General features: G+C 41.6%; 1 protein-coding gene across 3 annotated transcripts; it reads right to left on the reverse strand.

Annotated features, from left to right (window-relative positions):
- Window positions 1-1,913: 1,913 nt before the first annotated feature.
- Window positions 1,914-18,259, reverse strand: cabp1b (calcium binding protein 1b). Of its 3 annotated transcripts, none has more exons than XM_073477390.1 (7): window positions 17,582-18,259; window positions 5,328-5,358; window positions 5,099-5,242; window positions 4,781-4,890; window positions 4,357-4,431; window positions 4,129-4,201; window positions 1,914-3,480 (listed from the first exon to the last, which is right to left on the reverse strand). In XM_073477390.1, the coding sequence occupies exons 1-7, from the start codon at window positions 18,257-18,259 to the stop codon at window positions 3,455-3,457; spliced, it is 1,137 nt and encodes a 378-aa protein (XP_073333491.1). In that variant the 3' UTR covers window positions 1,914-3,454. The 3 variants fall into 3 exon arrangements, with proteins under 3 accessions (XP_073333491.1, XP_073333492.1, XP_073333493.1); XM_073477391.1 differs by lacking the exon at window positions 17,582-18,259 and adding an exon at window positions 6,174-6,653; XM_073477392.1 differs by lacking the exon at window positions 17,582-18,259 and adding an exon at window positions 6,170-6,314.
- Window positions 18,260-27,992: the final 9,733 nt, after the last annotated feature.

Raw genomic sequence — 27,992 nt, forward strand, 5'->3', positions numbered from 1 at the left:
TGCAGGGTTTTAGCAGCATGCTACAGCCACAGGCAGAGTTGTTAGGAGTCGTCATGGCAACAGGTGGCCAATGACGGCTGCTGTCACTGCACTGTTGGCTGGACATGGGCAGTAATCTGATTACAGTGGGGGGGGGGGGGGATCCCATCAGAGAGTAGGTGAAGTCAATCTGTTGTATGAACTGTAATTAGGCACACTGACCCTGACTGTGTTTAATACCATACCATTATTATACTGTAGTATCAATACCAATGGTTTAAACACTACCACTACAGAAGACTTGCCAGTATGCTACTTACCCAGGTCTTTGTAAATGTCAGAAATGCATTTGTCCCCTTCCTAATTTGTTGATATGAGACTCAGTATAACACATTATTCATTTTGATAAACCACACTGAAATGTTTAATGATGCTTCTATTGGCTTTTGAAACAGGTCATCACAGACTTGAATCTGTCTTGTCTGCACTTTGCTGGATTTGAGGAGCTTAATTGTCTCCATCAATCCAAATAATGTCATAGGAGGTTCAAAGTTTTGCTCAATTGTCCCCAATGCCTCCTGTGATAAACTTGTATAGTCTAATTGTCATAACTTCTAATTTATTTACAATCTTATTTTTAAAAATACCTCCTCCTTTGAGTTTTTTGTTTGTTTGATTGTTTTAAGCTATACATTATTAATCATGAAAAATATTTAAAAGTATATAAAAAACGCTATATACTGCATGTACATTCTCCTCTCAAGAAATGATAAAGATCTAAATTATGCAAGTCACATTGCACTGGCTGCTGCAGTCACCACGTCTTAATGCAATTGCACAGCTATAGGCAAAGTTGGGCAGATGTTAATTTAGGCCAGCAGTAGGTGGCTAGCCTCTGGGAAAGAGGAGTAATGCGCAGTAACTCCATAATATTCTCAATTACCATACGTGCTGTATCTTCTTGGGAGAGCTGAGTGCAGTCACCGGCTCTAATCGAGCTATCGGTCAGTAAATACCACCAAACTATAGCCTGACCGATTGTGTCTCTTTCTTTTTCTACATGTGTTTCAGGCAGAAGAAGCAGCATGTGAATGTTGATGCTTTGGTATTGTTGGAGGTGAGGCCCCTTTGATGGAGCTGGGTTGACTAATAGAAAATACTCACAGGGAGTAATGTAACTAATTACTTTCTTGTTGAGTAATTAGTAAAGAAATGAAATTTGAAGGTAGTTCCATAAACATTAAAGGAGCAGCATGTCACCAGAGAAATGGACCACTGCTGCTCCCTTGGCTGTAGCTAGATACTCTTAGTTAAGTGGCTCACATGGCTCCTTGACCCTAGACTTTATCTGGACCAGAATCACAGGGGGAGATACCACAGGGGACGTGAGAGTGAACACGGCTGGACACTGAACTGGGAATGAATACAGCCTCCAGGTCAGTTTGACAACAGGAGATACAGTACCCGAGGTGATACAGCGGCTTTGGCCAAGACTATGTCTTTGGGGACGACGAGGCACGGCAGGCGGTGATGAGAGAGGCAACAAAGAGACAGTAGAAGGTGAAAATGGAGCGTAGAGCTGGAATATTTTCATTTCTTACTCAGTGAATTGAGGATCTGTTTAAACAATCTAAAGATGATTGTGGAAATGCAAACCAAGACTGTGCTGGTGAGTTTTAATGAGTGTATGTGGAGTTTGATTTGTTTTCTTTATGATAGTTAAACAACGCAATTAAGCTCATCACTAGAAATGAATTACACCTGTCATCCAATCAGAGCTTAGAATTCTGTGGCATTTGGTTTTCATTGGAGGGGACCAGGTTTTTTGTCCTCAGTCCCCATAATGTGGCTGTCAATCTCATGTCTTCATGAGTTACCTCAAACAAGAGGACACACTCCCACACACACACATGCTAGAGATATTACTTCCGTGCTCAAGTTCCAATAAAAACCTTTATTTTTATATATTCTGCTACAAATTTAAGTTGTTTCTTGCATGCATAGTTTCACACAGTTAAGACAAGTAAAATGACAAAGTAAGATTTCCCTTGAGAAGAACATCTTGACTTTATAGCATGCATACTGAATACCCCCATGTCCATTTTAGAACAGTCAACCAATGATTTAGCTGCCCCGGGAACCAACCAGCATTTCAAGCAGCCATTTTGAAAATATAATCCTATGGATCATATTTTTAAAACATACTGCAGACACTTACGACACTGAATAAGACTCAAATAAATTTTTGTAAACTTTCTTTGGCTTTTTGCATAAAGAAGCTAATTCTACTTCTTTACAAATATAGATAATGAAGGTAAGAGGGTAAAGAAATTGGTATCAGAGATTATACTATAGGGGCAGTTTGTGGATGAGGTTGATTGTTCAATTCATTTTGAGGTATTAAAGTTAAAAGTGTAAATGTTGTACCAAAGTGAAAATCACTTCAGGACTGTTCGGTAGACTCAGTAGACTCACAAAAGCCCATTAAACAAGAACATTTATCAAAGCTCTCTGATAAAAATTAAAGCATTAACAGAACCTCTCTTTCATGTATAGTTTTAACGCTCTGTCGATCATCTACCTAAGGATGATCTGTCAAACTCTGCCTGTACTCGGGCAGAGTAATGTTCTGATTTAGTAAAACATACATGTAATTAAAAAGGCCTATCACAGTAGTCAACTCACTGTACCTAGAGAGGATTTCCTTCAAGTATTGTTGCAGTTGAAGGAGTCTTATTCACACTGAAAATGACATATATATCACAGTAAGATAGGCATAATGTTATTAAAGTCAGAAGAACTGCATCAGTGCTACATTACACATAATTACAAAACAAATATTGGCTTGCCTTAACCAGGGTTGGACAATAGTCTTCAGAGACATAATAAATCTACAGTAGAAGGTTGAGAGAAACAACAGTATGCACAAAACACAAACACACAGCTTTGACAAGATCACATGAAATATTTCCATATTGCCATTTTGGATTTGTGCTTAATATGTCTTCAGCGTTATAAAAACAAATGTTCTGTATTGGTTGGGTGTTTGCTGGCATACTGCTGTAGTCGAAAATATGTCTGCTTAGTTGCTACATTTATTAACATAATATAGGCTTTGTGCTAAATACCCATTTCCCATTGAGACAACAGCCATACCAGCGTTAGAAATGTTGTTATTACTTAAGGAAAATATGCTTTTCAAAATATACTTTGTAAAAGTCAGAAATGCAGCTGTTGGTTTTGTTTATGCTCTAAGAAACAGCAGCAGCATATAATCAACAGTGTTGCTCCCGGCTGGAGTCGTCAGCCTTTGTGCTTCAGCGTGGCAGTTTCAGGGCAGGGTTGATATGTTTTTGTTTTCTTGTTCATTGACAGTTCAGAAGTTCAAGAGCCATCAGGAGTCCGTGCTGGTCTCTCTCCTCGTCCTCCCACACCAACAAAGAGTCCATGTCGCGTTTTAACATGTCGACTCTACTCATCGAGACATCATCCGCACAAATTCTGTGAAGTATAGAAAAAGACAGATTGTTTTGCAAAGCTTTAGTTTGAAGAAATCTTCAACAAAATGATACGATGCTGCAAAAAATGCGCAGAATTGCTCTGAGGTATAAAGGCTCGGATATACGTTGTGCTAGTTGAGAGTTTGTCCCTCTGCTTTTGAGTTTTTGATGGGTGGAAAAGTTGGTTTGAGTGCTGAACAATGGTTCATGTTTTTAATAAAAGAAATGAAACATTTGATTAATTTCAAACTTCCCTTTAGAATGCGGCGAAAATGTGAAATTATTGCGCTTCTGAAAACAGCAGCACTTTCGGATATTTTCATCCCTGACAGCATGTATGCATCTTTTTCTCTGTGGGTAATCTAATCCCTTGGTATGGAGATAATCTGACAGACAGACCTACTGCCTTCATCCCCTCACCTCACTATCAGCAGGGTGGGGATATCAGCCACACACATGTTGGGATTTTGCTTATACTTGAAATGTGTGTGTAAGTATGTGCGTGTTTAAGAGAGAGCGAGAAGGTTGAAAATAGAAACACACCAACAGAGAAAGGTATTAGTTAGGCATGGCTGATTTCCAGGCTCTGCATGCAGTGAAAAATGTCTAATGTCGTATGAAATGCAAAATATTCTGTCACATTCTTTACCTTCAAAGTCCACATGCCCGTCTCCGTTTAGGTCAATGTCTCGTAGGATGTCCTCCAGATCTCTGTGTCCGACCTGAAAAAGTCAGGATGTGGGGAAGGTGTGAATGTCTGTGGCACAAATTCTGGCAGATTACACAAGTGAAGGAGTAAATAGACAAGATTCAGACAGACAACGTGATTGATGGAGAGCTACAAAGCGGAGGACAGACTCTCCCAACAGCTCTGTACCTGTTGTCCTAAAAGTTTTTTCATTGCTTCTCTGAGTTCTGCTGTGCTGATCTGGCCGTCACCGTTCGTGTCAAACTGAGAAGGAGAGAAAACATATATCTTACCACTGTTAGCACCCTTTTTTTTATTAAAATAGGGGAGAGGGGCCTTAAAGAGATGGGCACTAACTAAACTAAACTAACTAACACTAAAAATAATGTGTTTTTGAACGTTAAAGTATATCAACATTTTCTAGTAGACACCCAAAATAAAAGTATGAACCTGAAAATGAGCATAATATGGGACCTTTAAGTTAAATTTTGATTTTGCAATTCCTGTAATCCCCTCTGAAGACATTCTTTCAACCCACTGAGAAATCTGTTTGACCATAAGGCTGTTACACAACACTCCATTTGCTATTTTGTGTGCATCTGTCTTTTCTCACCTCCTTGAATGCATCCCTCAGCTCTTTCACCCCAATCATGTCGGCAGTTTCAGCCAGAAGTTTGGGCCCCATGAGTTCAACAAAGTCCTCAAAGTCAACATGTCCTCCCACTGTTGGACAAATTGAAAAGAGGAGGCTGGGTCAACCTTCAGGGTATTCTCCGAGACAGAGAGACTTAGCTATATTTAAACCCCTTCTGATGAATAGTGATGGTGAAGGCTAAGTACTCTTTTAAAAATGGCTGTAAAGGTATTGAAATCATGAAAAAAAAGTGAGAAATAATTCATAGACATGTACTCACAGTACAGTTTTACTTACGATTCATGTTGATCTGCTGGCTCAGCTCTATCAGCTCCATCTCTGTTGGCATGTAGCCCATTGTTCTCATGCAGTTCCCCAAGTCTTTGCACCCGATGAACCCATCTTTGTCTTTGTCGAACTCCTTGAATGCTTCACGAAGCTCTGAGAGAAAGAGAGAGACGGGTATAAATGTGAGAGAGATGGGAAAATGTCTCGATAGTATTGTAAAAATTACAATTTTATTTACCATCCATTTCTTCGGGCCTCAACTCTCGGTCCTGTGAAGGATCACAGCGTATGGTTAGAGTACAAAAACTGTGGATGTTTTTAAATCATTGCCAAAATGCAGCATTCCTCGCACAATATGAGACTGTGAAAAAATAAATAGGCGACTGCAGGCGTGTGCCGCAGATTGCCAAGAGTCCGCAGGTTTCCTTCCATGCAGGGAGGAAAAGCTCATCGGTGAGATCACCTGCTGAAGAAAACACGCAGCCTCTTGGCAGTCTGCGGAAAGACAACACAGTAGGTACTGGGATGAAAGTAGCAGAAATGAGACGCATGTGTAGATGCAGAGACAATGGAAAGTATGCAACAGTTCCCTTATTTGCAAGTCCACTGAATTAAAATAGCTCAATCTCAATCCCTGCATCCTTTACGAGCAGCCATGTGAGCTCGTCAACAGAGGCATCAGTAAAACAGCGTTCCTCTACACTGAGGATTTCAGCATCACTGTTTTCTTCATTGTGTCGCTGCTGGAAATACAAGGAGCAATAACCGTCATGTAAGGAGCATTTCTGCCATCACCATAACCCTGCTGGAATAATCCTCCAACCTCATGCATAAACATACACACAAACACACACTCTCTTGCATTCAGCATTCTAGCTTTCAAGGAGACTTCATCCTAAAAATGATTTCACATTCTAAAAATACCATCTTCCCAGTTCCACCACGCTCGTTCACATGCTGTAAGTGCAGATGTTACAGTGAGAGGTGACACACATTCATCACACGTTTCTGTTATTGTGCGTGTTCTGTGTCGTGCGCTAATCTCTCGGCAAGCATGCACATGATATTGTCTGGACTTACGTACAGCCTGCCGGCTCTCAGCGAAGCCCTTGCGTAGAAAGATGCATGCAGGCCCCAGTACGTTGTGCATGTTGGCTCCATTCTGGGCCAGGGCCACTAGCGGCTCAAGATAGGCCCCCCCAGAGCCCCCCTCCTCACAGGACTGCACTGCTTTGTAGTTCTTCTTCTGGTCCTGGAGCAGCATCCAGGGCAGGGGGGCCAGACATGGGAGCAGGGGCAAAGACAGGGGTAGAGACCGTGACTCAGATTTGTGGCGGCATGGAGTCAACAAGGAGGAGGGAGGTGGGATGGAGGTAACAGACATATGCCTGTCAGTCACAGAGAGGTGTGGAGTCAGGTCAGTCATGACGGAGGAAAGCACCTCTGTCAGAGGTAGGAGGTTGTAATTTGTTATGACAAGAGCAACTGATGCCATCCAGGAGTGTGTCCTGCACAACAGAACACAACCAAGCCTTCATTTCATGTTTTATAAACAGGGCTTTTTTTTTTTACATTTGAAGCTTCTATTGAGGTTTTTGAAGGAAGCTTCAAATCTCCTCATTTGTTATGATGTCATCACCCTAAAAAAAAACAAAAAACAACAACATAAAAAGCCCAGAAGAAAAATCCTAAATTTGAATAAAGTGACTCATCAGATGAAATGAGTTTGTCTTATTTCATTAAATCAACTTTCTTTAATAAAGGTACGTGCCTCCCTTTGTGTGCAGGAAGACTTTTAATGACCAAAAGAAAACAGCAACAAACATGGACTGATTTAGAGTATTTCATTGGGTAAAATGTGATGAATTTTAGAAACTAAAATCTATCTTTTGTCAATAAATTTGGATGTTTCCGGAGTTTTGCGAAATGTTTGGATCACCTGAGTTGGAAACAATCCAATGTGCAACCACCAGAATAAAATTCTAGAAACAGGATAATACAAGGGGTGTCATTTCTCCAAATCCACAGTTCGATCAGACTTTCGATTTAAAGGTCACGATTCCATTCGATTTCAATTTTAGCACTGACAGCTGTGCTACTGTTCGACTTGGTAGAGCCCTAGTTATAGATAAGGTCAGCTGGTCAAAGAGTCATTGGTCACAAATTACAGACCAACTTCACAGTTCAAATTTAATGTAATTTCCATATTTATGCGTACAGTTTTCCTGTGCAGTCAGGAGTTATTATTCAGTCCAGTTTCCAGGATATCATGTTAACATTTAACGTTTCTGCAGACGACAGATACGTCCAAAGTTGACATTTGTAGCAAATGTTATTACAAGTCAACAAGGCTGCCAAACGGCCGAGAGCAGTTCAGGTAACACCAGTGGATATTTGTAAGGACACCTGTATGTGTTTTATTTCCAGCTGTGTATGTGGCGCTCAACGTGGGTGTTTCTGATGAAGACCTGCAAACATTTCTAGCCGTTTTCCAGGCGTCCAAAACCGTCAACTTTTAACGAAAAGTCGGACCATCTCCATCTGTGATCGTGGTGACTGTAACAGACTTTTTTTTTCTGTGCGTTGTGACCAAAGAGAAATTTAATCTAAATGAATGTTAAGCTGCAACATAAAGAGAAGCCCCGTTTCAACTTATCTGTGGTTTAGCATAAACGTACTTGGCTAACATTTATTCTGATGATTGGGTTGATTATTTCAACATTTCAGAATGGTTTCTAAATAAAGTGGTCTATTTATTTATTTATTTTATGGCCAGAACTACAAAAATAAGACCCAGGTTGAAATATACAGGAATAATCCTCTAATACCCAATTTGTTGTCGGTAAGGAACAACAGACTCCACACGAGTAAACTTTTAACTGACAGCTTCGTGACTCGAACTAATGATTGAGCCTGCATGTGTTAGTAGTAGTAGTGTACACACAGGACATGCTCCTATAGTTACTTGAATTTCTGTGACAAGTGACAAGTTTTTCTTTGGTGCACATTGCAAAATAATTGTCCAGAGAATGAGGGTAAAGTTCAGCCAGGCATTTAATTATAATCACCAATTAGCCAATCAACCAGGGGGCAGAAGTTGTTTTCAGAGTCAGTGATCCCAATTAGACAGAGAGCTACAGGTTAATTAAAAACGGGGCGATCACTGCCAGTCAGTATTTAGAGCTCCCTCTAAATAAAGGCGGATAAAGTCCAACCAGTGCGCTGACTGATATCACTCAGAATACAAGAGATGGAAAATGGACTGTGTGACTATCTACTGCACTTTTTGGAGTGTAACATCTCTTCGTGCTTATAAAAAGTGATAACGTTGGTCAAGTCTTCAATTACCGCAGTGTGACATCCAACTCAGTGGAGGAAAATCCAGCGAAAAGTGAGTGGACTCAACTGTCACAGCGAATTACCAAGGGACTGTTTTTGCTGCTGCTTTAAATCTCTCAGAAAGAAGCTATTTCCTGTCTTCAGATGCTTTTTACATGCAAACATAATGAAAAATTAATATGCCTACATACACTACATTAAAATACACACAGTGTTATATGCTCTACAAATGACCTTCACACTCCATCTGTTAGCACGCCAGCCCTAATGCCAGTTCATGCATTCCTACAGTCCCCGCCACAGGAACGGATGCCCACTGGGTAATCTGACCAAGTGATGCATGGAGCTGAGCTGTCTGTGGGTATATCGTGCCAGAAAAGTACTATGAAGCCACGCGCTGGCAGTTATATAACCAACAAAAAAAGCAACAACAACAGTGTCAGAGAAAAAGCTGAAGTGAAGCAAGAACTTCTCCAACCCATTTTTTGCACAGATGGCATCAACAGTTGCTTGTCATATTGTGCTTCCTCAAGGATGTGCAGCTGCTGATATGGAGGAAAGTCTATTTGTGGGAATGTCTGCGAGTCAATTCAAGCATATAGTTATACGATGAGGACAGCAGATGCAAGAGACGGAGGTTGTCTTCTTGAGCCTTTACATAAACGGTTCTGAGTGTTCCTTTGCGTTCCTCAATTGTGCACTTAACTGCAGGTCGTCGTGTTCAACTCAATGCAAGCGGTACGTTTGAGCTGATGGAATGAGACAGCACACCTGTTCGCAACATTTCCACTGACTGATCACGTCCCGCAGGTGCAGGTGCAGGTGCAACAGCTGGCTCGTAAGTGAGATTTTACAGACTCTGAAGTTTGGTGGCATGATCCGAATTTGCGGGTCAAGAAGCAGCAGCAACAACCAACTCCTCTGACCTCGGTCTAAAAGGCTGAAATGGGTGTTTTAGGGAGTGCGACCATGCACTATGAGCACAGAAGGAACTCGTATCTACAAAGACATACATTACGATGCAAATGTCATATTAGTGCTGCGCTTCACTCAGTGCATTTCATAAATTTCATGCAGAATGAGTTTGAGAGGAGATCACAAAAGTCCTAAACAGTAATCAAGACTGTAAGCTCCAGCGTTGGCAAGCATCGGCTGAAACTACAAGAAGGGAGACAAGCTTTATCTTGAAATTCTCTCCCATGTCAGTGCCACACAAAACACAAGGAAACAGTTCAAGACAGCTTGTTAGTGAACACCCAGTCGGTACAGACAGCGCACAGGGTTCAGTCAGCACAGGTCCAGTCAAGAAGCTTTCGGTCAGGTCGGGGAGACAAACATGCAGCAACATTCAGGGGATTCAAAGAGTGAAAAGCCTCCGAGCGGACCTTACCTTCTTGGTGAAAATTTTAAGCGACTTTACAGAGTTGCCCATTGCAAAAAAAAAAAAAAAAAAAAAAAAATCCTCCTTGTTTTATGTTTTCTCTCTAACTGTGTCTGTGTTGGTGTGGCTGTTTGTAGGTGTACACGTGTGCATGTGTGTTTGCATGTGTTTCCGGGCATGCATGGGAATAGGAGTGATTAGAAAGGGAGAGAGGGTTCAGTGGGTCACTGGCTAATGTAAGAGGACATTTGGGAAAAGGCAGGGAGAGTAGCAGGGATACCATGGGAGGTAGAGGAGGGAGAGGACGAAGGAGTGTTACGGGGAGGACCTGGAGGCAAGGACGCCGGGAGGTACGAGGGGAGGGACAGTGAGACAAAGGAGAGAAATATGTAAACAAGAACAAAAGGACAGATTGGAACGACACAGAGATAAGCGAGGGAGAAAGGAAGGAAGCATGCATGTGATCTGAGCGAGATGCAAGCGCCAGGAGTAGAAAAGGCAAGATTGCTTATTCATTCCATCCTCTCTCCTACACTGTCTCTCCTCCCTCCCTCCCTCCCTCCCTCTCTCCCCTATACCCTCTCTCTCACTCTCTCTCTCTCTCTCTCTCTCTCTCTCACTCTCTCTCTGTCCGTCTGTCTGTCTCTTGCTCTTTTTCCCTCACTCTCGCTCGCTCCACAGTTTCAAAACATCCATGCCAATGTGACAGAAGAAGCTCGTTCGGACAAGCATATTACCTTCCCCTGAGCGAGACGCTGGAGACACTAATCCAGACGTGCGCGCACACACACGAACACACACTTGATTAAACACACACGGATGTGGGGCTGTGGAGCTAAAAATATAACACACGCTCTCTCTTTTTTACCCCCGATTCTACCACATCTCTCCCCCCACTCTTCCTCCAGCATCCATCCATCCCCCTCTCTCTCTCTCTCACGCACACACACATGTACACAACACACATGTAGATGCACAAAGTCATGGTAAGCTTGAAGGGCATGGATTCAGATCAAAGGCAAAATGTGCAAGAAATGACAGCACGTGCAAATGCAAACACACACACAAAACGGGCATGTAAATGCTCGTTCTCAGCCTCTCTCGTCCACACACACATGCGCACACACACTCACATACACACACTTATTGTAAAGTATTCTGACTGAGAAAGTGAGTGTCTCTACAGATCAAACAGCCCTAAAACCGGCAGTGAAAAGTGACAATGTACAGATATTTACAGGTGACTGTACTCTACTTGAGTATTTCCATTTTATGCTTCTTTATATTTCTACTCCACTACATCTTTTTAAGAGATATATTTAAATGCAAATTGGGATTTTACAGGCAAACATATGATCTGCTTATAGAATATGATACATTGTAGTATCTCAATGTACCAAATGGTGTATAAATGTGTTTTTTCTTGGTGTTTATATGGTTTTAATCATCTATTCTTATAAGTTTTATTTGTCTTTTATTTCTTGTTTATTCAAAATAGGAGTGTCATGATTTACTGATATTGATGATAATCTTGATATTTAAAAATGAATCATTGATACCATGTTAATAATACACACATGATAATATTGTGTAGGTATCGTGTCTCTTAAATCATTTCCGTTTCTTTCCATTCTTGCTTTGTCATCGTCTGTGATGGTTATGCATCTTAGCACTGGATGCCGTAAAAATGGAAAAATTGTTCTTTCTTGATAGTTTTGTCCAGTTATGGTTACAGACTCGAATTTTGAGTTTAATTAATTTGTCAGAAAGGAGACAAAACACATAATAAACAACATTAAACATGAATTTGACTTTGATTTCTATAGATATATCGTTATTGTGAATTCTTGTTCATTTGTGTTTGTTGTAAAGTACTTTTAATGCTGGTTTTCATAAGTACTATACAAATAAACGTATTATTATTATAATTTTAATGTTGTCCGTGAAGTAAATAACAATACAAAACTCCAAAAGAAGCCATTCTGCATAATAAGAACTGTTAGTATAAGTGCATTTTAATGACTATAGACTGAATCACAATGTTTGTTTACAATGACACTCGGATAGAAAACCTCTGCATCATGCGTTAGCTTACAGAACAATTCAAATTGGCTCTACTATTTTAATGACCCTACTTCAAAGTGTATTCATCTAGTTAATCTAAAATGCCTGTTTGATGCTGTCATATCTTATCAATAACAAAACTTCCACTAACGTTACATTAGAGACCTAATTTAGGCTACATGTTAGGTCACAGACTAAAGAAAGTGACAGCTTCAGTTTACCCCAAACTAGCGAAATGATCTAGAAAATGACAACAGAAATAAACAAGTTTGCTGATTTTCATATATGAAATACAAACAAACTGCAGGTTTTCTACCCGGACGCAACTGTTGTTGTTACCACGACGTCATGGTGAATCAGTCTATACTTGTGAAGACAGGCATTCCTTTGCATGTGATGAAGTCCTTTCACGTTACTTCACGCATAACTACTTTTACATAAGCTAAAGATCCCCTCCAGACATGTTTTAAGACGTAAATATATATATATATATATAGTTAATTTTATATACTGGACACATTGAAAAGTCTATCCTTAGTCTATGTGCGTTGGATGTTTCAAGTTTCCACATCACACTTAAGCTGACTTCCAAATTCTTGTACGTACATGTTTCAAGGTTTGAGGTGAGCCCTTCAGTGGCTGAATTTAAAAACAGCCCTCTGGTGTCAAACTCTGCTTACATCATTCTGCACAGTGAAGGTCAAACATCTAAGTGAAGCAACAATAAGCAAAACACATACAAACACAGTCATTTCAGGTCTCTATTCCAGCAGCATTCACTCTTGAGGTAACTTCAGCGGCGGCTATTACAACGCTAATGCACATCCTCATTTGCCTCTCCTGTTCGACCTTGTCTATTCTCTGCTATTTTAATAAACACATTCACGCCAGAGTCGTTTCGCATCTCGCTCCCATTCAACATCTCTGCGGCTCCTCTGTGTTGCTCTGCGGATGATTCATCCAGCCTCTCACCGGAGGCTCATTGTGAACTTCAGAACACATCAGACGTCAGACACAGGAGCCGTCAGCTCTCATAATGTCAGACCAGAGTGTGCACGGGCATGAGATCCATTCCCCCCCCCCCCCCTAGTCTCTCTCTCTCTCTCTCTCTCTCTCTCTCTCTCTCTCACTCACACACAGAACACACACATTACCAATGAGGAGAAGATCCATCTGAAAATCCTCTGAATACTGGGGTGCCACTTTGCAGGTGCCACACAGATTTATCGGTATAACTTAAATGTGCAAAATATTCATTGTAAAGAAATCCGCATGCATCCACAAGTCGGGGTGCTCATTCCAAGAGAAAATATTAATAACCGCTTCCTTTTTAATGAAGATATTGAGGTCAAATGTAATCCTGTTTCATCCACAGCCATCAAGTGTGTTGAAGGAGAGCTGTAGGTGGGGGAAGGAGGGCATTGATGTAAAAAAAAAACTGAGAGTTGTTCTTTTGCAGCTATGAGGCGGCGTTGTGTATCTTTACTTTTCATTGAGAGTGAAATGAAACGTGATCATGTCATGGTCAAAATTTCTCTGAAAATGCAGAGTTTACATCACGGTGCATTCAAAGGGAACAAAGAGGTTTTTTTACGCATACATTTTCTGTCGTCATCAGAGCACGTCTAGGCTGTGAAAAAACACACAGCGCACACTTGCGTCATCTTCTTGTGCTCGGGCTGAGACGTCACAGTTACATTAATTCAGTCAAATCAGAGAACGCTCATGGAGATTATTCTGGTATGTCAGTGTTATTTCAGATACATGTTAGTTTGGTTAAGCCTCATGCATCAGCGGGGGGGGGGGGACTATTGGCATGTCTCATTTCAGTCAATTAAACCTCTGCTCTATCTCCTCTGACTCATTTATCCCCTGTCCTCTGTCTCGCAGTGTCTCTCACTGATTTTTTTCCCCTCTCAGCCTCAGGTCTCCATGAATATTTAGCATCACGCACGCGCGTGCGTGCTCGCCGCGTGCGCGACGCTCTTACATTTCGCTGCCTAATCCTCGTTTCAAAAAGGGATTTAACCAAAAAGTGAATTTTCTACCTCCTTCTTCGCCGCGCACGGGTACAAAAATATCCATCCAGTCTAAAAATAGCCTGTTCTACTCTAGACACACTGGAGGCATATGCTGTGGTGATGCTGCTGCTCTCTTTCCTCTCTTTTCCACCCAGATCCCTCTCCCTGCTTTACTCTTTTCTCTTCCTCCTCTCTCTTTTCACTCACCCAAGGTCAGTGTGACCCCGGCAGAGGAGAAGAGATTTTGTGAGAGAAAGAGAGAGGGGGGAAAAAGACAGACAGGAAACGTCAGTGGGTGCGAGGGCTGCGATGAGTAACAGGAAAACCAGGCGAGGAAGTGATGGGCTAATCTGTGTTTCAAGACCTTTCCTCACATTGTCTCCAGAGCTGTCAGGTGGGAGCAGGGAAGTGAGAGTTGATGAGTGTTTTTTGTCTTATATAACAATCATCAGGTCCGCCAGCAGACTCACTCGCTTCCTATTTTCTCCTTTTGTCCTCTTCCCGATTTATCCAATTGCCTCGCTTCCATCACTTTCTTCCCCTGCCCTTTCACTTCTCCTGTCTCACTGATGTGACACACACTCGACTGTTAATCTTTTCCTCTCTATCACACACACACACACACGCACGCACACACACACGCACGCACACACACACACACACACACTCTCTCACTCTCTTTGAGTTCAGACGTATTAGTGCAAACGGTACTTGCTCCCTCTGCTGGTTAGCGCACATATCCTTTCATCTAAATTTAATTTGAAGGGAAAAATGTCATCTCCGCAGTAGATATCAGACATCTTTTAATAACAAGCCAGTCCTGATATCTCCAGATTTCTAGTGAGGGTTTGCAGAAGGTCAACGAAGCTGTCGAACAGCTAAAGGATGTGCTGATTGTTCAGAATCTCTTAAAATAGAATCTAAATTTGTTCCGGGACAAAAAACTACTCATACTCTGTCCTTGATCAAGGTCTAACCTGGATAGTTTCAAGGCCTGAATGTGCAGAAATAATGAGTTTCTTTATCTTTATCTAATGAATCATTACATCGCAATCTGTCTCTATCCAGACACATTAAGAAAAGCCAACCACCTTTTACATTTGTCCTTATTCTAACCCCCACACTAGCCTTCATGGTAACCATGATTCATCTTATGAATATGAGAGCGTAGCTTCAAGATACATGTCACCACACGCTGGAAACCAGCTCTTTTATTTCACAAATCTGTTCTGTCAGGTAACATGTTTGCTAAAAGATCGGAATATTTCTACCAGGACAAAAAAACCCCCACTCTACTCTGCCCTCCTCCAGTCTCTCATAATCAGGTCTTGATGGGCTGGGGCTATTTTTAGCTTCTTTCCACTGGCAGCGAACAAGTCCTGTTGGGATTGTATGCAGATCTTGATGTTACGTAAGAAAAAAAAAACGAAATGAAAGAATTTGGAGTGTGTTATATCTCGCCCTGCATTCGGCTGCCACGTCTATTCATGGAGCATTAAAAGGCATCTTATTGTGACTGCGTGGTCACTAAAATGAAACAGCTTGGGTAAGATGCTGAGCAGGTGCGAAACACACGCGTGCACGAACTCTCTCAGACGTCAGTCGCCCTCTCTTGCTCTCTCAGAAGTCTGTTTCGACTATTGACATCTGCGTCTGATGTGCCTTAACTTCACAGAAAACCTTCAAGGAGCTAAACTTCTCATTGGATGTTTTTAATGCAAGTTGATAACTGAGAAATCTTTTTATTTGTTCATATTCCTCTTCCCAAAAAAACACTAAAAACTGCCGTAAAATGTGCCGACACAGCCATTCAAATACATAGAAACACAACACTTCCCTCGCCAAAATATCTGCTTTTTCCACACACGTCAGCAGCAGCAGCAGCAGCAGCTCTACAGACTTTATATAGCACACCGCTGCATGGATTTTTGCCGCGCTGGAACCCCTAAGACTGATTGAAGCTCTGGCCTGGATTGAGAGGAGTTATTTCTGGAACACATTAGCGTTCGGGGAGGTAATTGTCTCCTCTTGAGCTTTTTATCACCGAGAGAAGGATTTCAATGAAACAAGAAAAAAAAAAAGATGGGAGGGAACAGACATCCTACTGTACCGTACAGATACACCGAGTCACAGGAGCACAGAAGTGAGGTACCTTGCAGAAAACCGATGCATTAGTGGGTGAACAGGTGATGCAGGGAAGACGTGATGAAGACACCCTTGACTTGCCGCTCATTACAGTATCAGTAAAAGTTTAAAGTGTGTCTGTATATAAACGGTTTACTTACCTGTGTATGTGTGTGTGTGAGTGTGTGTGTGTGTTTCTGTCTGAGTGACAAGCTCTCATCATTGAAAAGTTTTCCACGCAGCAGGAAAGTTGATCCCCCTGCTGTCGCTCAGGTGACAGCCACAATGAAAGCGGCTGTGTTTATATTGGGATGCATGACAGACTGCAGCCCCTCCGTCATGAAGCTGATGGATACAGGAGCCAGATTTGGACTGAATGCACGCATCCATTTTTAATCTGCTCAGCCGGGGTCACACACACACACATCATGGTCTTAACGGGTTCCAGCTTCACCTGCATCTCACCTGTGAACCTCCACCAGCTGTGATACACTTTATACACACATTGGCAGTGGAGGAGTCGAAACTTTCACTGTGTTTAAATATGGACACAATCGCTGGTGCCTCCGTGTTTGAAAAAAATGCAGCAAAAGTGCCCTCTTGGATGCCCTATGGTAGATAAAACATGATAAAATGCCCTGTAGGGTTCCCTTTCCAGTGGACAGAATGTGGGGAAATGTGCCGGCTTTCTGCGCTGGTGTGGTGACTTTGTGGTTACACTGCTTGCACTGGTGTGCCTCAATTGAAAGTTAGGGGCACCAGCACAAAATTTAGGCGCACCCGATTATACATTTTAATTTAGCGAATGGTTGTAAACGTGAATAAATTGGCTCGCAGGCACCCAGTCGGTGTTTGTTAAAAATATTTTTACAGGCTACATTGTTTTAACCCAACCTGCTGAATTTCAGGCGCACCAGTGCCACCAATGAAAATGTTAAGTGACATGTGCGACCAAAACAGTCGCACCCTGGAGCCCTGACATTTGTCTAATTTCCAGTCAAAATATCTTATTAGTCTTAATATAAGACACAATCATAGAAAAGGTAACATTTCAGCGAGATATATGACTTCTTTTTAGACAATTTTCACTTGTTCCATTGGCAGGTAGTTGTTTTTAAACATTGGCATCATTGTGCCGAAACCTATTTTATCCTCATAGGCTCATATGTGTAAACTTTTTTTTTTTCAATAAATGAGCCTCTGTGTAATATAAAACATGTTCTTGTTTGTATTCCCGAACAAGAAAACAATTAAAGCCATCTTTAATTAAGCTGTACTGACATTTGTGCCACAGTCGGGATACTTGATACATGATGCTGATGATGATTTATGTACCCTACAGCTTCTTTAATGACAAAACACCTGCATTTAACAGTGCGCTCGCGAGCTTTGAGCAATAAGACACTGTTCAGATCGACTTCTATGTTTCACTTAATTGCAAAGGTGTGAGGAAACGGCTCTAATGCTTTAATTTGGTGAACTAAAAGCTTATAAAACAACCTTATAGCGTGCTCTGGGCGTCTTCGGTTGTGCTTTTTTGAAAAGTTTAATGTGCAGACTTACGTGCCCGAAGACTGACTTCACGATGGGATGAAGACTAGAGTCGTACTCAGACGCGGTTGCGCTCAGTCTCTTGGATTTGTGGCTGGCTGCGGGCTGCGCCGGGGCGCTGGTCGCAGGTGGGTCGGAGCTGAGGCTGGAGAAAGACCCGGTGATGACCCTCTCCCTGGGCTCGAAGAAGAAATCCGCGTCGTCCGTCTGTTTGGGATAAGATGGAGTTGGAGAGGTCCTCCTGTCCTGCCGGGAGCCGCCCTGGTGATGCGCTGCAGGAGGCGGCTCACCTCGAGAGGAGTCGTGGTGGTGATGGGAGTGCTTGGTCCTGGTGGGCTTGCTGCGCTCCTTCTGATGCCGGCTCGTCCTGTGCCTCACGTCCTCCTGAGCGTCATCCAGGTGACTCGCCTGCCGGTGAGAGTGATGGCTCCTCTGCGCGCGGTGGTCACCTTGATACCGAGAGTCCGCGTGTCTTGGCTGGCAGAGGGGTCTCCGCGCGCTCGTCTCGCACTCCTCCGTCCAGCCTGCATCTTCACTGCCTCCAGCTCCGGCGGGCTGATGCTGATGATGGTGAGTGCGGTGGCTCCGGTGATCTCGTGGAGCGCTGTTGGAGTGTGCGGACCTGCGGTTGAGCCCCGATGATCTCAGCAGAGAGGTGGTGGACTCGCTTTTGGGCAGAGAGGAGCTCATCGTCCGCTTTCTCTCGCTTGACAGGCGAAGTGATGGAGCTGCTGGAGGCTGGAGGTCGAGTAGAGGAAAAGGAGGCAGTCCTCCGCCACGTGCAGGTGTTGAGCATCAGTCGGACCCCGCGCTCTTTAATCCACACGCACACACTCCAGCATCACTGTGATGGAGCTGCAGCCACCTGACTGATGTGAGGTGCAGCCTGATGTGGCAGCCGGGCGGTCAGTGTGACGCTTCACGAGGGGCTCCGCTAACTTTGGATGGCAGCACTGTGTTGCGCTGCCGCGTGCCACGCGCCGTACACGCGCAAAGTTCAATGAGACCCACGTCACAGATCCATCTGTGGCGTAATGAGCCGGCTTGATTAATCTTCCCTTTCTGTTTTATCACTGCAGAACTCCTGTTTGAGCATCTCTGTTATATGTTTACGCCTTTAAAGGAACAGTTCACACAAAAGTGAAAATCCAGTCATCTACTCAGCCTCATGGTGATGGAAAGTCAGGTGAAGTTTTGTAGTCCACAAACATCTGGAGCGTCACAGCAAAACAATGCTGCAGCATTCTCCTAAACAACCTAAGTAGATGGGGACTTGTTTTAAAATTTAAAACACAAAAACGTAAAATGGCTCCATACAGCTCGTCTGGTGTAATGAAAGCCTCCAGAAGCCCAGAGATCCCAAAATGATTTTAAAAGAAGTTATTTACACCCACGACACACAGTCAACCTTATGCACTGACTTCAGACGGGGTGCATGCTACAGTGAAGAATTCGGCGTCTAAAAGGTTGTAATAAGGTCTCTTCAAATCATTTCAGGATTTGGGGTCTTCTGGGTCTCGGACTATGCCATACGAGCTGTATGGAGCCATTTAATATATTTCACATCTACTTCAGTTGTTTAGGAGAACGCTGTTTTGCTGTGAAGCTCTAGAAATGTTTTGTGGACCACAAAACATCACCCGACTTTCAATTGGCATCAGAATGAGTGGATAATGACTGAAGTAAAATTTTTGGGTGAACTTATCCTTTAATTTCTGCGGACAGTCTTCTTCGAACACGTCAGAAAGCTGCCCTCCTGCTTCCAACAGATTTGAAGTGCAACTTTATGTTTTCTTAAACTAGATACAATTTAAAGACTCAGAATCAATGCAAAATATACTCACAATAACGTAAGATTAATGAAAAAGTGACAACAAAAGCCCAAAAATGTCCAAGAATGGTGCAAAAAGGATGACAAAGTGAAATCACTCCACACTCATTAGGTCATTTGAGCTATGAATAGTAACATAACCTTGTTGTTGTTAACAGTGAGGCATTTGTTCATTAGTCAGCTGCGGAATAAACAAACGAGGGGAATGAGATACACAAAACAGAGAGTTAAATCTTCAAGAGTAAAATAAAACAACAAGATTCATTTATTTTAGACATCACTCTCTGCTGAAGGACAACAAGCTACTAGATCACTTCCCTTTTAACCAGAGAGCCATCTAATGTTCATCAGAGAGGTCATTTTTTTCTCTCTGTTTGGTCCAGATTTACATCTTCCTGCAAGTCCTACTGAAAAGAATCAATAAAAAGTCTTTGGCTTTTGTTTTATTTGTATTTTTAAACTTCATAAATGCTGTATATTTCCTAGTTATTGAAGAGGCCCTTTTCTGTCTCCCTGCACATTAGTTTCTTTTGTCATTTCATTGGAGCAAACACATAAATTCACACTCAGTTAGCTTTTGCCCGCATGAGTCAAAAACATTTGAACCTACCCGTATAGACAACACAGTTGCATAATCTGCGTATAACGATGGTGCCAAGGCGTGAACGTAATGGAGCATTTGACTGTGGCTTTATTCAAAATAATAGCAGCAAAGTTCAGAAGGAAAAAAACAAACCAAACGCTGAAAATAAAAAGCGTGACAGTCTTTCAGTCTCATCCCATCTGCACACCCTGGGTCATAATTCTCACAGCAGATGTCCAGGGATGCAGGGCAAAAAGTGTGTAATGATGTTAATATACGAGGCCAATTAGACTCTCGTGCTCTCACGAACTGCTTTTCGCAGTGCAAAGCTGAGAAATGAGCAGATTTTGCCCTCCACTCTCTGGGGAATTTTTGTTCTCTGACATCTGTGTCTCTGCCTCCTCTGCTCCAGGGAGAGGCAAAGTATCTTCACTCCATCGCTCCCGACCCCTCCCACTTCAACATCGGCCTGCTTTAACTCCTCTGCTACCTTTTTTATCCTCTGTGCATCTCGTCAAGTGCAGGAAAGTGCCACCAATGCTGAGCCAGTGTTACTCTGAAAGTCATTATCAGGTGTGACACTACTGACCTCATTGTCCTGTAAACATCCTCTTTTTTCTTTTTTTCCTTTTTATTTTATAAAATCCGGATGTTTTCAGCTCAACTTTGAGCCTTTTTTTAAACTGATCCCTGGCTGTCTTTATGTCATTATATGAAGCCCCTCCCTCTCTATTTTGCTCTCCCCATCTGTAGACATTGAGCTGCAGCAGGGGACCACAAGCCTCAGGGTGCAATATGGCCCATTTAATATCCACAGAGACAGAGAGAGTAAAAAACAACAGGAGATGTGGTGTGTAACAATAAACAATATTTAAAAACAGAATCAGAGCAAAAAATAGGGAAAAAAAGATGACACTGGAAACGTGTTTTCTTTATTCTCTTTGGGGCCATGTCTCTTTCTATTTTTCTATCTATCCCCCTGATCCCCACCGCCCTGACATCACCCAGTCCAACACTCAGCGGGGTCAGATGGCCAAACTAACTTTCATGATGCTCACAGCTGCTGCTCTGCACTCACAAACAGCACAGTCATTGGGAATACATATAAAAAAATATTTCTGTATACAGGTCATCCCCTGAAGGATGGATAAAAATCCATTTACTCACTTATTCTGGAGCAGTCTGGAGAAAGAACATGTCATGCTGAATAAACGTTCATTGAGATTAATATGTCTGCACATATAAGATATTAAAATCTAATTCAAAAGGAAAGAGTCATCGCAAACTGGAACGCAATATCAGACAGTGTTCGGGGTCCAGCGGAGGCAAAGACCCAGACTGCAAACTACAACAACTTTGATGAAATAAAAAATTGTGAAAACATAAGAGAAACCTAAAAAGACATAGATTGATAGTATTCTACAAGAAATTATACAACAAATAAATGTAAGCATGCCATAATTTCTTCACATGTACCATTACCTAGCTGTCTGTACAAGTAGTAAATTATGGAGGAGTGAAACTGCCAAAATCAAAAATCAAATTAAAATAAATGTAGGCATTAATTAATTTATGAAATGTGACATAAATTGATATTTCTGCTTTAGTTTGTCTCTTACCTTTGTCTTAATTCAACTATGTATTTATTCATTTATCAATGTTTTATTTATTTCTACAAAACTTATTTATTCCTGTATACCTTTTTCTTTTTCTTTATGCATTTCAGTCTTGGGAGAAAAAAGCCTCCGATGTCCTCCATCCTCCATTTTAGTTTTGGTGTATTTAATGGCATGACTATTTAATTTATGTACTAAGCCATTTAATTATGTTTGATTTTGGCAGATTCAGCCCTCCATGGTAATTAGTTATTACATCAAATACTGTAACGTGGTTATATTTGCTGCTACAAGAGATAATGCCAGCTAGCCTTAGGCTCACTATTAGTCTCACTTTCACTCCCGTTGGTGCCAGTAAATATCAGGATTCTGATGAAATTACAGTCAGGAAATGTAAGATTTAATATCCTCTTGTATGCTGAGTAATTTGGTGAGAAAAGATTTGTTTGTTAGTTTTGCAAACATCTTTTTCAGTCAAATACAACAACTGCAATCTGTGTGCATTACAAATTGTGTTCTTGATATAAAATGTAAAACAGTTCATCCGTAAATTTGAATTATGTGTGTGGCATTCTCATAATTTTCATATTTCATCCTAATAAACCACTTTTAAAGAAATTCAAACAAAGCTAACTCATACATCCTGTACTCTAATTTTCATTGTGATATTCAGCAGTTTTGGCTAGTAAACTGGTCCCTTGTCCCTGACTCTTACTGCATCTCTGATCACATCTTGCATCCCCATTAACCTTGTCCCCCGGTACAGTTTGGTATCGCTAAAAGATTAATCAGCGGGGTAAATAATTAACCACACAGCAGCTTGGGGACTACTAGGTGAAGAAAGGGCTCCCTCATCTGAATCATCGCAACATTTTGCCCACTCATCTAATGAGCATTTTGTGTAGGACGTGATATCAACACTAAAATATGAACCTTGAAATCGATACTTTGATAAAACTCAAGTTTCAAGTTCAGATGAAAGCTTTGCTGTCATCAATAGGCTGATATGATAATTAACTGGATGCTCCAATGAACCACAGCAAAGCTCATTTAAATTAATAATCACATATTCATTGATTAAGTCCGCCAGCCCCTCTTAAATGCACAGTATGTCTTTTCTGCTGCTCGGGGTCTGTCAGCCAGAAATGGGAAAATAAAGGATGTAGTTTGGTGACTTCTTGAAGTAGCATGGGATCTTGGGAGTTGTTGCCTTCATTTTTAAACACCCACCATTGCCAAGGAAAATAGATTTGACAATGACCCCGACATTTCCAGGAACGTTTCTGTTCAGTCACCTTTGCTGACTTCCTTCCTCACCGTCCGATGTATCATCTGATGTTTGCCCAGAAGTTACAAAGAAAGGTGACCAAATCAGATTCACCATTAATGAAATGAATAAAATTATGGGTTTTTCTGGGTTTGTGTTGGAAACAATTAGGATGACAATAACTATAATGTATTATATCTTTAACCTCAACTGTCAGTTCAGTTTATACCTGAAACTAATATCATAATCGTGGTTTTAGCTCAGCTTGGATTCATTTTTGTCAGATGAAATTCTCTTAAAATGAGTTCAAATAACTTGTAAAACATGAGAAATGATAAAAAGAAGAGGACAAATAAACTGAGATGGTAAAATGGATGGATTACAGATAATGGATGGATGGATGTGTGTGTGCGTGTGTGTGTGTGTGTGTGTGTGTGTGTGTGTGTATGTGTGTGAGATGATGTCTTGTCATTCCCCAGATCTCCAGTCTGAAGGTCTGCTGGAATCTTTTTTGACACTTCCTTTTATAGTTCGGTGCAGCAGCTGTCAGTGACATGGAGTCAGATTTTCACAATACTGCAAAAATAAAAGTTCATTAAAGGTTTGCTTCGGATTCCAATTCACCCTCAAAAATGACTAATACTTTTGTTTTTTGTTGTTGTGTTTGCTGTCCTCACTCTCATTACCATCTGTTATCAGGCTGACACTTTGCTGTTATCAGCATATTTTAGCATTATGTTATTTTAGCATTTGGCAACTTGGCCATTGACGAAGGCAGCGGCAGCAAAGACAAGGTTGTTGCGGACTCGCACAGCCTGCGGTCATGTGTTAGAAAATTAAATAAACAATTACAGATGTCGTTGTTATTGCCGTATTGAACCCCAAAGTCAACAAACAAGATTCTGTTTACAATTGTCAATGTGTCCTCGAGCATCGTTCATCATCTCGGGAAATAAACTTGTCATTAAACTGCAGCCTTTTGATGGATGAGCGTGTTGAATTTTATGAATAACAAAGCACTGCTTACATAAACTTTATAAAAGCAGTTCAGAGCCAAATGGCAGTAATCACAGGGACATGTGATGTCTTCTTGGTTGTTTTATGCATTTTTTGTGGTATCTTTGAGGTTAGAGGTGAGTGAGCAGGAGGGCGGTCTTGTAGTAGTGCATGTGTTACTCCTCTCTCTGTCTTCCATTTCCTTTCTTAATCTTTCTGGGAAGAGGATGCTTTTGTTTATCCAGGCACTGATTCATTTCAAAGAAGTACCATTGTTATGGGTTTTAACAACTTTATCTGCATAGTAATCAATTGAATTGGAATTGAATTGGAATTTTTGGGATCTTTATTTTTATAAAGAAGTTTTAACAAATACAACCCACAAGGCAGCAGAAGAATTTGACTGTCATTTTAAACACTTTAAGGTGTTACTGATAACATTCATCTCCCCCCTACCATTGCATTCACGTTACAACGCCGCTGTTGTTCGAATCATCTGTGTCAGTTTGTGCACGAGCTAACGTTGCTAATGGGGCTTTCAGACAGAATGCAACAATGGCAGCACTGCGCTCTGGTACCCATTATTTCTGATGGCAGGTTTTCGCTTCGCTGAGCCTTGTGCCTTTGCGTGCAGCACTGTGCTGAACCCCGCGGCAAGCACAGCTCAAACCGCATCCTGTCTGAAGGACCTATAACGCTAGCAAACGTTAACATTGCTAAAGCTGGCTAGCTAACGTTAGGGCCATACAGTTTGCTGGGTGCGTACCGTTGAACTCAGCAGTTCAACTTAACAGTTTTTTCTCCAGCTGACAACTACCAAGACTGTTGATCGCTCACATAACACAGATACCACTTAATACAAACGGTGTTATACTATTGACTCACAAACCTCGTCAGAAGCTTGAACCAACTGTCAGAATTCTTACACAGAGATAATCAAAACAATCTTTTGGACCCGACAGACATTTTAAAATTATTGAATCACTATCATAATAATGTTTTTAAGGAAAGAGATATTTTTATTCTACACCTTTCTACAAGCGCCTGTGGCTCAGTGGGTAGAGCAGGTTCGAACCCCGGCTCCCCTGGGCGGAACTGAGCCACCGAAGTATCCTTGAGCAAGATACTGAACCCCGAAATTGCTCCTGACGCGCAGTTGGCACCCTGTGTGGCAGCCTCTGCCGTCAGAGGGCCCTGCGATGAGCTGGCGACTCGTCCAGGGCCTGGCCTCCGCCCATATGAACACTGGATTTGGCCCCAGTAACCCCCGCAACCCCCCGAAAGGGGGGATAAAGCGGCAACATCCCCGCGACCCTCACGGATAAAGCGGTCAAGAAAATGAACTGAACTGAACTGAACCTTTCTACAAGCTCTGTGGATGTATTATTTAATAACTTTAAGAAAGTATTTTGACAGGTCACACTACAGCAGGTTGTAATTAATAACCTGGAGAGAAGACCCAAAGTGTTCTCTGTGTCACACCGCGGTGAGGTTTGTCCTGTCTTGGGGTTTTTGTCTCGTTACTTCCTGTTTTATTTTGAAATCTAACTCTCCTCTCGTTTCAGGTCACTTGCCCTTCCTCATGTGTCACCGGTCTGATTGTCTCACCTGATCCCTGATCGTTTCCACCTGTTACCCATTTCCCTCATGTGTATTTAGTCGGCGTCTTCCCTTTGTCTTGTGCCAAAGTGTTTCGTCTTGTCCGTTCACCTAAGCCCTCATTGTCACAGTCAGTTTTGCCGAAAGAAAGAAATTGTTTTGCCACGTAAGTTGTTGTCTTCTTCCTCTTTTAAGAGCGATTTTTTGTTGATTAATCTTTTCTAAGTTTAGTGTTCTATTTTGTTTTCTGTTGTTACAGTTTTTTGTCCTCCCGCTTGTGGAGTGATTTTTTTTGTTAGAGAGTATTAGATAATAGTAGAGCCCCTGTTTAGGTGAGCCTTTTCTTTTGATCCCATTTGTTTAGATTTGGTTTTCCTCCTTCGGGAGCGTTTTATGTTTATTATCTAGTGTTTTATTTTCCTCCTTGTGAGAGTTTCATTTCTAGAATAGTCTTCTGTTTTCCTTGTTTGTATATAATCTTGTTCCCTCCCTTTTAATGTGTTTTTCCCTCTTTTGGGAAGTGTTTATGCCCTGTCATTTTAGCCAGGTCTCTTAAGAATAGACAGTGTTACATAGCCCTTTCATTTCATCACTCTTCTAAGAAGAACTTGACTTCAATAAAGTGTGCTTAATCGTTATATCCTCTGCCTCTGAGTCCTCATTCCTGTCCAGGTCTGACACTCTGCAGTCTTCCAAATGTTTGGTCACAGTTTTCCACCCGAAACCAGAGCTTAGATGTGTGGCACCACAACCTGACTCATTGTGTGGAAAGCACAGACCACAGTGCCAGCATTTGGACTATATTAAAATACTGTGGGAGTTAATTTCACTAGTTTGTTATTTCCTTTTAGAAAGGACAGTACAAGTAATGTCTGAATGCAAAAAGCAGATGACACGCTCGCAATAAACTCCATTACCTAGCCCTAATTCCCCTAAAGTCCCTGCAGGTGTTTTCACTTATTCTGTCTTATTAGACCTCTGCTCAGCATGAAGGTGGGCACAGCTCTTCTGGGGTTATAAACATCATCAGTCAGAGCCCATATTTAGCCAAATGTGGTCCACATACTCGTAAGTGTCCTGCCCATTTTATTGAAGATGCCTTGGCAGCTGAAATTCAATATTATCTCAGGAGAAGAACAAAAAAAATTAGATTTCAAATGTGTTTTCTGAGATATGATGCCAACCATCTCTGCAGCAGGGGGTTTCATGTGATGACAAGCTGGGCAAGGTTTATTGACATCTTGGAGAGAACAGTCTGATCTCTGCAAACCTTTTGGCAATTTACATGCAGTGTAGCTCTGATGTCGCTGTGGCATTTTAAACATAATTCATATTATGTTGTAACAAAACAGGTGTGTGTGGTACTTTATAGTTTATTAGGCATATCGCACTGACAAACTGTCAAAAAACAAAACAAAGCATCCATTTTCTTGAGATGACTCTCTGAATGGGTGGGTATGAGTGCATGGGGATGTGCTCATGTGCTTATTTCCAATCAGCCACAGCTCTATGAGGGAGGTGTTAATTCCTCAGAGCTTAAACTGCTTAATTTCCACCCACTCCAATAATGGCTTCATCTCAGTAAATGGAGGGCTGGCGCAGTTCAATCAGTGTGACTGTTACCAGCCACAGCAGGTGAGTTTCACTTTGAATGAGGTGGATAAAATAAATGAAATAAAGACTGCTTCCACTGCTTCCTTTTTTTTACTATGGAAAACAAATGCACTTAATGCAATGCACTGGAATTCATTAAAGGAGACAGACTATGCTTTTTCCATTTTTTCCTCTCCTTCAGTGTGTTGTATATGTTCTTGTGCATGTAAAAGATCTTTGAAGTTAAAAAGGCCAGAGTCCACACCAACAGAAGCTCCTCTTTCCCACAGAAAACACTGCTCCTGAAATATATAATGTATGGCTCCTTCAACCTTGGATAACATTTTCGATGAATGTTCAGGCTTAGTATTTCAGTTAATGCTTTTTTGCAGTGTTTACATATCATTCATGTTTGGTAAATAGTGGCAATTGGTGATAATATACGATATATACATGTAAGTTATTTGCATGAAGAAGTAGTCCATAATATTGTTTGTATAATCGTGTCTTCTGTTTTGCTTTTTAAACAGTAGTTGCGACGAAACATAGCTGCACAAATCTCCTGCAGTGACTTGATTTGAGTGTACTTTTGGGATGATGTATTACTCATGAACTCTATGTGTAATCCAAATTATCTTGAACTTCCAATCTTTCCCCAGCTGTTACATTTCGCTCTGTCTTTTGCTTCTTCGGGGGGGTGACTCAGCCAGACGAGAACTGTTTTGAAACTATTTACGCCTCGGAGGAAAACAGCAATATTTTGGTCACTCGTCTGTCACTCATAAGCCTCAGAGTGCACATTAACAAAGACAAGACAAGTGACTGTTGGGGATCGTGAATCAGTCTTGTGAGCAATGTAAAGGTTACACGCTGCGACAAGAAAAAGAAATGTCTGTGACTGAAAGATGCACTAAAGGTGCAGTGCACACATGCTGTAG

This window comes from Pagrus major, chromosome 12, assembly GCF_040436345.1.
Source record: "Pagrus major chromosome 12, Pma_NU_1.0".
NCBI lineage: Eukaryota > Metazoa > Chordata > Actinopteri > Spariformes > Sparidae > Pagrus > Pagrus major.

Bases quoted from the DNA above. Each gene is read 5' to 3' on its own strand.
- cabp1b (XM_073477390.1), bottom strand. From the start codon at position 18,259: ATGAGCTCCTCTCTGCCCAAAAGCGAGTCCACCACCTCTCTGCTGAGA. The intron at 5,359-17,581 runs GTAAGTCTGCAC...GATCCTTCACAG, and splicing joins TGAAGTCAGTCTTCGGGCAC to GACCGAGAGTTGAGGCCCGA. The intron at 3,481-4,128 runs GTAAAGAATGTG...TATACTTCACAG, and splicing joins CGGGCATGTGGACTTTGAAG to AATTTGTGCGGATGATGTCT.